The 12153-nt window shown below is 40.7% G+C and overlaps 1 protein-coding gene and 1 long non-coding RNA gene across 2 annotated transcripts in view; both read right to left on the reverse strand.

Annotated features, from left to right (window-relative positions):
- The window catches only part of LOC117518725 (serine/arginine-rich splicing factor 11-like), a 29217-nt gene extending 17846 nt beyond the window's left edge, over window positions 1-11371 (reverse strand). The window contains 2 exon segments of the mRNA XM_034179948.1: window positions 7391-7524; window positions 11001-11371. Coding sequence (XP_034035839.1) covers window positions 7391-7524; window positions 11001-11122 — 256 coding nt within the window. The 5' untranslated portion in view covers window positions 11123-11371.
- LOC117518729 lies at window positions 426-1646 on the reverse strand. Its single transcript, XR_004563056.1, has 2 exons — window positions 737-1646; window positions 426-685 (listed from the first exon to the last, which is right to left on the reverse strand). It is a non-coding gene; the product is annotated as an uncharacterized LOC117518729 (long non-coding RNA).
- Window positions 11372-12153: the final 782 nt, after the last annotated feature.

A 12153-nucleotide genomic window follows, 5' to 3' on the forward strand; every position in this document is an offset into this window, starting at 1 on the left:
GGTTAAAGTCTTTAAACCGTCTGAACGTTGACACTTCAGTCACATTTGACTGCATAATTTCAACTCCACTGTGGTGGTATAGAGGCAAAATTACAAAAAATATAAAAGCTACTATACAACTACAGTGACGATAAATGACTGTCTTGAGAGCCATTTTACGGTCTGCAGGTGATCACTCTACATTAGATGCTTTGTGTAGTCATGCCATTTCAACATTCCACCCCTGTGATACCATAATTTCATTTGAGGTATGATATAATAACAACACAGACGAACAGTGTATACTTACATTTAATTCAATTTAGATTCATCTGATGTTTTGCATCAAGAAAACAGCACAGTATTTCTGCTCTCCATTACAAGAAAATCCACTTTGAGTAAACCCACCATAAACATGTGCTGCCTTTTGCCATTGAGGCAGTTTATGTTACCTCAGTTTTTTAAGCAACTACAATTAGTGGTTATAGTGCTTGTTATGAGAAGAATCCTTTGAATTTTGGCTATGACCTGAACCACTGCTTCTCAGACACCATCACTCTAAAAAAAAAACAAAAGCACCCGTCAATATAAATAACTTGAGTTAATGTATGTTTAACAGCCACAAACATCAGGTCCAATCTAGGAGATTGTATAAGGAGCCTTATGTGATGAGCAATGTGTTCTCATGAACGCTGGCACAGTGGCACTAAGGGCTTTCCACAGTCCTTCAGACAGCTGATGTCTACGTCTCTAAAACCAAAAGTTTGCTCTGTGTTTAATGTTTCAGACAAAACACAGTTGGTTGGCGGGCTGGGAAACAGTCCTTGTCACAGAAGGGATCATGTTATATGGACAACTGGTGAGTTTATTCAGTATTTTCTCATCACTGATTAATTTTTCATATTGCTGACAATTGACACGAAGCATTCTGAAAAAAATTCAACATAAGAAATGAAGAAGTCAAGCTCACTGGTAGTCGTGCTCATCTCCAGATTCTGTAGCATGAAGCAGATGAGCAGGTAATGTCCCCTGGACGGGACACCAGTCCGTCACAAGTTACTTCCCCAGCCAAAGCTGGTACCCATTTGCAGCTGGGTGAATGTGAACTGGAACAATGCAGATGATGCGTCTTGTCCAAGGACACAGACAGGTAGTGTTTGACAGATAATCAAACCCAGGTCAACATTAATTGCAGCCCAACCCCTTATCCCACTGAGTTACCTGCGCTGTGTAAAAGAAGAAAAAAATAAAAATAAAATAAAAATATCACTAACTGATTTACATGAGCCAAAGTTTTCAAAACCAAAAGTAACAGGTTGCTGATGCACACTGTGAGAGCGGATACAAATTAAAACCACTGGCAGCCATGTTTTACATTTCTACAAGCCCAATTCAGGCAATACTCAGAGTTAGGTAACCCTAGTTTCAGTGAGTAAAAATCCTACCATGTATCATTTCTACCTGTGAACCTAAAACGCGCTATGTCGCTGATTAGCTCATCTACCTGCCTGAAGAGCTGAACTAATCACAATCATCTGGAATAGTGAGTAGACGGAAGAAATATCTGGTAGGACTTTTACTCACTGAAGCCGGGGTTACCCACCTCTGTTTACGAGGTCTGTTAGAAAAGTATCCAACCTTTTTATTTTTTGCAAAAACCATATGGATTTGAATCACGTGTGATTGCATCAGCCAAGCATGAACCTTCGTGCGCATGCGTGAGTTTTTTCACGCCTGTCGGTTGCGTCAATCGCCTGTGAGCAGGCTTTGTGTGAGCAGTGGTCCACCCCTCTCGTCGGATTTTTATTGCCAATAAAATGTCTGAACGATTTGGAGCTTTGCTACATCAAATTTTTTTCCAGAAACTGTGAGAGACCTCCAGGTGGACACCAATCAGAAAATTCAGATGGCTTTCAAGGACGATTTTATGGGGATTACACAGATTAAGGAGTGCTCCAGCCGGTTTAAAGACCGCTCACAGCGTCTGAGAGCGCGGCGCACTCCGAGCGCCGATCGACAGGCTGAAACAACCAGATCATTTCCAAAGTGAAGGCTTTGTTGATCCGGGACGTTGTCTGACTTCCACAGAAATGGCAGAAGACGTGGACATCAGCACTTTTTCGGCACATTCCACTGTTACAGGAGTTTCTGTCATGGAAAGAGAAGCGGAGGGATGCGCCACGGAGCCGCTCATGGCGCGGACAAAAGCACCTCCGTGTTGGTCTCACAGGATGGCTTTCAGACGGCTTTCGGTGGCTTTTCAGTCGTGTGACTATCCGAGAAGTTGTGGATGAGCTGGACATGCCAGAACATGTCCTGTGAGGCTTCATCACGCCGTTGCTTTGCGCCATGCGGCTCCGTCCCGACGCGCGAATTTCTCAGCTCCTCTTTCCATGACAAAAACTCCTGTAACAGTGGAATGTGCCGAAAAAGTGCTGATGTCCACGTCTTCTGCCATTTCTGTGGAAGTCAGACGACGTCCCGGAAAGCCTTCACTTTGGAAATGATCTGGTTGTTTCAGCGGGGTTTCAGCCTGTCGATCGGCGCTCGGTGTGCACCACGCTCTCAGACGCTGTGGGCAGTCTCTAAACCGGCTGGAGCACTCCTTAATCTGTGTAATCCCGATAAAATCTTCCCTGAAAGCCATCTGAATTTTCCAAATGGTGTCCACCTGGAGGTCCTCTCACAGTTTCTGGAAAAATTTGATGCAGCAAAGCTCCAAATCGTTTAGACATTTTATTCGCAATAAAAATCCGACGAGAGGGGTGGACCACTGCTCACTCAAAGACTGCTCACAGGCGAATGACGCAACTGACAGGCGTGAAAAAACTCACGCATGCGCACGAAGGTTCAAGCTTGGCTGATGCAATCACACGTGATTCAAATCCATATGGTTTTTGCAAAAAATAAAAAGGTCGGATAGTTTTCTAACAGACCTCGTATACTTGTGCAGCAACTCCACTTCGATCTTTGTTAGCGTGCTACAAATTGGGCAATTTGCCATACACTGTGAAATACCACAACCCCAATCTTGAGGTTGTACAGCACACACTCTAAAACACATGGGTGCAAATCTATCTAAGAAGTGTCTGAACGCAGAGTTCAATGTACAGGATGCATATTCTGGGTGCAAAGCAGCTAGTACAGCAGATAACAGAATATTTACAGAGGAATCCTTCAAATGGTGATGCAAGCACCTAATTCGGCACAAGTACTTGTCAGACATTACTCTTTTGAAAAAATGGACTAGCCACTTGAATTTTCAATAGGCAGTCAGGTAGGGGTCAACTGAAGAATTACACAGCAGTCAAAATTTCAAAAATTCTCCAATCACATTGAAACCTATACCACATTATTTGTCTGATCACAAAGATTCCAAAAAGGTATAGTTTGGACTATTTATGACTAAATGTTATGGAATTATGACAAACAAGAATGGTGGCAAAGGTCCATTTTGGTTTGTGCAGGGGCCAAAAGTTAAAGCTGCTTCAATTTTATTAAAAAGTGATGCAAATTACTGGTTGAGTTAATAGGATTATAAAAAGGAATAGTTTGCACCATGTGCCATGCTTAGTTATCATGTTACGGGGTAATATATGTCACACGTCATAGAACCCAACAGACGATGACACCGTTTAAACTTTCCTTTGGAGACCAAGCATTCAACACAGTCAAAACTATTACGAATTTGGTGCATGCGTCACCATTTGAAGAATTGTTGCAGTTATCTGCTGCGCTAAGCAGGATTAATGGCCCAACATTGCTTAAGGGTGTGCTGTGGGTGTTTCATAGGCATATCGTAATCAATCAGCATCACTTATCTTCTTTAAACAGGAATATGCAAGGGGACAGAGCACTGGTATTGAACAGACGCAATGGAAAAGGATGGAGAGGATTTCTGGATGAGGAAACATCTGTACTGATAAGCTGTGACAACTGAACAAACACTTATGTGAGGATTGTTTCCTTTAACGCCGGTTACATCCGTTGTGTGAAGAGGGTTCACTGACCACCATGCACTGTTTCAGAAGGACCTCATCCATGCAGATGGCCCTGCTGCCTGCAGCAATTTTTAAGGCAACTTAAAAACTTAAAAAGCTGTTTGTCTATTGTTAAGTACTGCGTGCTATCTGTACATTGTAACAGTTTGAGTGAGAAACCGTGATTACCTTCAAGCACCCCCCAAAACATGTGCCAATAATTGTTTAGTGAAAATAAGCCTTGACCAAAAGAACCAGTTAATATTTAAGAGAACAACAACAGAAATAAGGTGCTTGGATCCTCAGTGCTTTTTATTTACAGTGCATCCATAAAGTATTCACAGTTCTTCACAGTTTCCACATTTTATGTTGCAGCCTTAGTCCATCATCCAGGATGTCTCTGTACATTGCTGCATTCATCTTTCCCTCAATCCTGACTTGTCTCCCAGTTCCTGATTAGGGTTGGGTATCAAGAACCAGATCTTTTTGAGTATCGTTAAGAAATGATTCGATCCACCAATATCAATAGCCTTTTTGCTTAACGATTCCCTTATCAGTCCTTCAGAGCAGCTGTTGTTTTTGAGGGTGTTTGTCGGGAAAATGATCATTTCTCTACGTTGACTGCAGACCCTGCAGCGGGTCTGTAATCAACTGTTTCTGCAGCACAACACCACTTTGAAGCGTGAACCAATGAAGCAATGCTTCGATCCACTAGCTCGTTGGTTCTTTGAGTCACTGCTCTTCAGAAAGGGCAAGTCCGCTTCTTAACCCCTTTCAAAGCCATTAAAATACTGTGAGTCACTTTCGTGTGGATTACAGTCACTAACTGGGACTCTTGTTGCAGTCAAGAAACGAGAATTGGCACAGCTTCAAACGCTGCACGGCTCTCTGCCGAGACAGAGTCTGGTCGGAATTGATAACTTCAAAACGAATCGCCACTTTAAATAAAAATGACACCTCTTACAAACATTGCAATACAGACAAGAAGCTACAGTCGACTAAAACGTTTTTTTTTTTCCCCCCTCCCAAAATGAGACATCCTTCATTCTTTATAAATTACATCCTGACGTGCAGCACAGTCAGCTGCAAGAGTTCAGCTCAAAAGTATGGAAAGACATTCATGCCAATAATGTCTGAAAGGAAATGCTTTTTTCAATAACTACAGATTTTGTTTATTTCTATTTATGTCCAGAGATCAAGGATCCACAATGTAGTTTTTTTATGTCCAAAGGATCCAGTGACCAATTTCATATTTATTTACTTTAAGACTCAACAAAATGTTGTTCAATTTCAATTCAATTTAATTGACTTTTAAAGCACCTAATCACAACAAAAGCCATCTCAAGGCGCCTCACATAGAACAGTTCAACATAAAAAATTAAAATAAATAAATAAAAATTAAAAAATTCAAGTACATAATTAAAAACAGAAGTAAAAGAACAAAACATAGAAAACCTGTAAAGCCTATTTTTAGTACACAAAAAAATTCATAAGAGGTATCGATAAGGGAATCGATAAGCGGAATTGATAATGGTATCGATAAAATCTTATCGATACCCATCCCTATTCCTGATGCTGAAAAACATCCCCATTTCATGAGGATGACACCACCGTGCTTCACTAGAGGGATGGTGCCTGGCTTCCTCCAAACATGACACCTGCCATTCAGGCAGGTGAAGCGCTCTGAATACTTTCCAGATGCACTGTATTTATTTATTTATAATGTCCTGATAGCAGCTGAACACTTTTAGCCAATGGGAAACAGGCACCCTGCGAATTACTTGCCCACCACAAAACCAAACACGAATCACAGATCAAGTTTACAGGTAGACTGTACCGATGTGGACAAAAACAGAAATTTCTAGGGAAGCCTCAGTAAAGACCCAAATGTCATGACCAATACTGGAATTTGTTTCAGATCAGTATGACTTTGTGGACCACACTCCAATTCTTTCACTATAAACATTCCTGTTGTCACAAAGCGCTTGTTTTAACACTGGACTGTGACAAAGCAGTTCAAAATGACTGAACTAGAACGTAGTTCAGCCGAATGTCTGTTGCTCTGCATCCTTACAGTGCTGCTTTAATTACATCTAGTTTAAAGTTATATCTAAATGTCAGTGTTTTCTTTCATGATTACAAAGACTGTGCAGTATGAACGACACAGAAAGCATCACATCACGCCAATCCGAGCAACATGAATAGCTGAACAATCATTATTATAATAACAAAAAATATAAATAAAAACATTAGGAATGTGATGAAGTTGCTATATATTTATTCAGGTGGATTCTACATTCAGGGCATCAATACTTTAACCCCCTACCACCTGCCTCATTTTGTCTTGTCAGTGAAATTTCCCATTGATGGTATATACAGGCTTAGAAGGGTCAAGTAATATTTGATATTATACATATACAAAAGAAATTTTTTTTTTATCTCAAAATGTGCAAAATAACTTTCTACCAAAATGTACCACAACTGGTATAAAATTTCAAACAATGAATAACATAAAACAAAGAGGGGGAGGTTTCTAAAAATGTACTGCAGGAACTTAATTTTTAATTGGCAGCATGGAATTAGTTTTAATTTTCAGAAGTGATAAATTGGTTTAGAGACTAACAGACAATGTGCACAATGTGCTGTTATAGGACATGAAGGACATATCTGTTCAGCTTTGCTGTATTAGCAATGTATGAATATCATTACCTTTCCAGTAATACGTGCACATACCTACCTGTTTTGGCCTCATTCCAATGGAAATGTATTTCTCTAAAATATCTCTCAGCCGTAAGAATGGGTAAACAAAGACGTGTGCAAATAACAGCAACTGACACAAAATATCCCCCCAAAAAAAAAAAAAAATATACTGATTATTATGTATTTATTGTTATTGCAATTTCTCAACACCACGTTGTGCAATATTGCTCAACAGGAAAAAGAAATGCTTGATAGCACTAAAGTTAACAGCTCACAAGATTAAATGACTTGGATCACAGCTGCCCCCCCCCCCCCCCCCAAAAAACAAACAAACAAACAACAACAACAACAACAAAAAAAACAACAAATGCCAAGCACTATAAAGCTTAACCAACTTTGCTTGGGTCAGTGATAAAAGTTTTCGAGGAATTTACCATGATTAGCCTAACAGCATATGCTAATTGCTAACATATAGGTGCATATGACTGTCACAGGCAATGTTTTATCTAATTCACCAGTAGTTAAATGTGTCTATCAACCACCAGTACCAGTGTACACAGGGGTATGTGCTGCGTCTGGAAATTTAGCAATTACCAGAAAACTTGGATCACTTTAAGTCAGAACAACTCATGGCTCTGATAATGTGCGCAATGCTGTTAAATGCACCTACAGGATGCGCTTAATTTTTAGAGATAGCCTAGGTAAGCAACAGGAATAACAAAAACACCCACCTTCAGCAAAAGGGACGACAATCAAGGCTCTGTCCACGAAGACTGTGTTCGTCAGGTGCTGTGAAACTCCCACTGACTCAGGTTCAAGGAACTTTACAAAACAGACACGTGAGGTCACAGGCAAGGGAGAGTCACTGGAAGAAAATACAGACATGTTGTGCAAAGAATACAAGCAAGGATAGCCAGCATGCCCTGTTCAAAAACATATCAAATGATGACTGAAGCTGTGAACTGAAACAAAACTTGGCCTGATGAGTAAGTTCCAATATCCCACACTGAGCCATTCACTTACAGTATAATGTTTCCCTAATAAGCCTGGCAGCCCCGGTCGAGAGTATATAAATCCAAATAATGAATTTCAACACAGTTGCAGCATTGTGACCTATGGCTTTCCCTCACACACAATGTTCTGTGGAATAACTCCTTTCTTGGACATGATTTGATACTGTAAATATATATTTTAATATAAGGGAGGTCAACTGATAGCAGCACAATGATGCCACATTATACAGCTGCTGCCCAATTCAATTAAAATCAGTCAGAGTTTTCCTAGAAGGCAGCAGAGGTACCAATCTGACATCTATTTGACAGATTTCCACTCCAACTGACATACAAGGGGCAACTGATAAGTTTTGAGCCTGATCCAGAAAAAGTAGGGTGCAGCTCTGCAACTTTTGCATTCCGAGAAACCAACATTTCTAAATACTGCACCCAGTGAGTCAAAACATCACACATTCATGAGAAATGGTTTCTCAGAATGCAAAATATGGAGAACCACGTCCTACTGTTTCCGGGTCAGGCTAAAAACTTCTCAATCACCTCTCATAACAAAAGTTGGACGTTAAGGCCCAATCATGACACCCACCCTTTGCCCTTTTCCTTCTGTGCAATATAAAGAACAAGGGTGAAATGGTAGGGTGAAGGGAGAGTATTAGGACTGGTCCTAAATCTCCACCTCACACCTCCCTCAAATACACTCAACAAAAATATAAATGCAACACTTTTGGTTTTGATCCCATTTTGTTTGAGATGAACTCAAAGATCTAAAACTTTTTCCACATACACAATATCACCATGTCCCTCAAATATTGTTCACAAACCAGGCTAAATCTGTGATAGTGAGCACTTCTCCTTTGCTGAGATAATCCATCCCACCTCACAGGTGTGCCATACCAAGATGCTGATTAGACACCATGATCAGTGCACAGGTGTGCCATAGACTGCCCACAATAAAAGGCCACTCTGAAAGGTGCAGTTTTATCACACAGCACAATGCCACAGATGTCGCAAGATTTGAGGGAGCGTGCAATTGGCATGCTGACAGCAGGAATGTCAACCAGAGCTGTTGCTCCTGTATTGAATGTTCATTTCTCTACCATAAGCCGTCTCCAAAGGCGTTTCAGAGAATTTGGCAGTACATCCAACCAGCCTCACAACCGCAGACCACGTGTAACCACACCAGCCCAGGACCTCCACATCCAGCATGTTCACCTCCAAGATTGTCTGAGACAAGCCACTCGGACAGCTGCTGAAACAATCGGTTTGCATAACCAAAGAATTTCTGCACAAACTGTCAGAAACCGTCTCAGGGAAGCTCATCTGCATGCTTGTCATCCTCATCGGGGTCTCGACCTGACTCCAGTTCGTCGTCGCAACTTCGCACAGCCATTGAAGAGGAGTGGACCAACATTCCACAGGCCACAATTGACAACCTGATCAACTCTATGCGAAGGAGATGTGTTGCACTGCATGAGGCAAATGGTGGTCACACCAGATACTGACTGGTATCCCCCCCCCAATAAATCAAAACTGCACCTTTCAGAGTGGCCTTTTATTGTGGACAGTCTAAGGCACACCTGTGCACTAATCATGGTGTCTAATCAGCATCTTGGTATGGCACACCTGTGAGGTGGGATGGATTATCTCAGCAAAGGAGAAGTGCTCACTATCACAGATTTAGACTGGTTTGTGAACAATATTTGAGGGAAATGGTGATATTGTGTATGTGGAAAAAGTTTTAGATCTTTGAGTTCATCTCATACAAAATGGGAGCAAAACCAAAAGTGTTGCGTTTCTATTTTTGTTGAGTATATATATTTTGCGCTGAAAACTTTTTTCCCATAAAATGCTCTTTCACCATGTGCACAATCCATTGGTGCCATTAAAACTCCTCAATGGCTCCAATTTCACACCAGACATCTGTGTTGTTGAAGGCAAACTTTAATTTAAAAAAGGTAGAAAGTTTTGATTCATGATGGTTTTGTCAAATAGGGGCATCTTAATTTAGCTGCTGTGCAGCACCAAGAAAATGGTACTACTTTGCTTTAATGTGCTTCACAGTTCTAGAGTCAAACTTTCAAGAAGAGTAGGTGCACATGCACTTTGAGACCTGCCAGTGATGACTGAGAGGATTCTGACCATAAACAGGCACATTAAGTGTTGCCTCTTGAATCACAAGGTGCATTGTGTGAAGACACCTAAGGCACCCAGAAACTGACAAGTTAAAGTTAAGTGATGTGCTCATTCCTCACCACAGTCCTACAAAGCTTGAGCACAGGTTTAAAAAAAGAAAAAGAATGAATAGAAAAAACACAAAAGAAACCCTGCATTTTATCACTTGATGTTTTACCAATGAGTGGATATATCACAGTGATGCTAGGGATGCTGAAATTGAGTGATACTAGACACTTAGTTATTCTTTTAATATGCTCACAATTTTTTTTCTTCCTTTCTATGTGATATGCATAGGGTAAACACTACAACATTATATCAAAAGGAGATAACATAATAGTCGTTGAACAATCCAAGGTTTCTGTCCAGTGCCTACTGCAGCACAACACTGTCAAATGTACCAGTCTCCACCCTCATGCAATTTGGAACTGGGTGAAAACATCTAAACAAGTATCTTGAGTGCCAAGCTTGTCACCAACCAAATGGAATAAATTCTACAGAGTGGGAACCACATATTCAAGACAATTTGGGCATTCAGGGCACTAATGTGAGGACAAATGCATCTGAGGCATGCCCAAGTGCCCACTGCTATTTAAGTGATGGGAAAAGATCGGTGCTGGGCTCAAAGGGCTCAGATTCATAGTGTTCATTAGGCAGAAGCATATAGTCTGAACATATCAGTCAATAAGAATGGCACCTGCTCTTTCCTTTCAAGTGTAAGCTAGTAACTGCTCTTGTTGAAAATGTTTCAATAAATAATTTTTAAAAATGAGAAAGGAAGACCCGATTTAATAGGGTGGGGAATTTAAGTCTGTGCATTTTATATATATATATATATATATATATATATATATATATATATATATATATTAGGAGTGTAACGATACAGTGCGAATGAAGTGAATTGAGTGTTTTTTTTTTAAGAGTATTTTGACACCATTAAGAGTAAACTAATCCATGAATGAAACCGTGATATCTTGAAGTAAAGAATATAGAAATCATAAAGGCCAGAATTATAGTACAGGTCAGAATCATTAGGTCACCACTAGTCTAGTGTGAGCGAATCGTATCGTGGAACGGATTAGCGAGGCCTTCTCGACACCACAGGCCTCAAAAAGAAGCCGACAGATCGGCAGATTTTAGTGTTCAAAATACTCACTCGGGTGGAAACAGTTTGAGCTCTTCAATGTTTCCCAGGAATCCAAACAGAGTTCTCATTTGGTCGGATGCTGTGCTCGGGGAGACATTTGTCACCTGAATGACGTGCGTTGTGGAACTCATTTTGAAGACTGCTAAGCTAGCTAGCTTACTGCTAGCACCGTGCGTGAATGTAAAACTGAAATGTCGAGCTGTTTAACGTTATGCGTTTTATTAAAAAAAAAAACGGATTATAGCATTAGGCGAATATATATAGCATTTTGTCCGCGTTAAAACAAAGCGGCGATTTTAATAGTGAAGATAACACTACCGCCATGAACAATGCCACCGTCAAAAACGTCGTGAGTCTTACATGCTGCATTCAGGTACTGTTGGTAAAATTCAACTTTACCACAGTCAGACCCACAGCCAGTCTTTTTTTGTTGTCTCTGCACAACACCGCGATGGAGTTGAAATACCGAGGTGTATTTGTAGTGTAGATATAAGCTTTAATTCAAGGTATTTAACAAAAATGTCGTTTTAATGATGTAGGAATTAGAGCAGTTTTTATTCAGTCATTTGACAAACTAAATATAAAGATTATTGTTAATACAAGTCATGATTTTTACGGCCAGTTTTCTTTAGACAAGGAATGGGTACATAAACATTTCTAAGTCACTGAATATGTCTTGGACTTCACAGTCAGTCACATTAAAAATACAAACTATGGTAATTCTGTCTGGGGTAGGGAGTTCTCAAAAACTGAGTCACGATTCAGGCGATACGGTGGATCAGTGGTTTTCACTGTTGCCTCACAGCAAGAAGGTCATGAGATCGCTTCCTGCCCTTCTGTGTGGAGTTTGCGTGTTCTGCCTGTGTTAGCGTGGGTACTCCAGCTTCCTCCCACTTCCAAAGATATGCAGGCGAATTGGTGGCTACAAATTGACCCCGTGTGTATGTGTTTGTGTGAATATGTTTGTCTGTCCATATGCGGCCCTGTGACAGACTGGCATCCTGTCCTGGGTGTACCATGCCTTGTGCCCTATGGCTGTGGGGACAGGCTCCCTGTGACCCTTGAATGAATGAGTGACCATGCAAGGTGATCACGATGGAAGCCACCAAGACACCCATCAAGGAGTTCTAAGCATTTGTGCCTGTGATTAGAGAATCTGTGC

Source organism: Thalassophryne amazonica, chromosome 10 (genome assembly GCF_902500255.1).
Source record: "Thalassophryne amazonica chromosome 10, fThaAma1.1, whole genome shotgun sequence".
NCBI classification, from domain to species: domain Eukaryota; kingdom Metazoa; phylum Chordata; class Actinopteri; order Batrachoidiformes; family Batrachoididae; genus Thalassophryne; species Thalassophryne amazonica.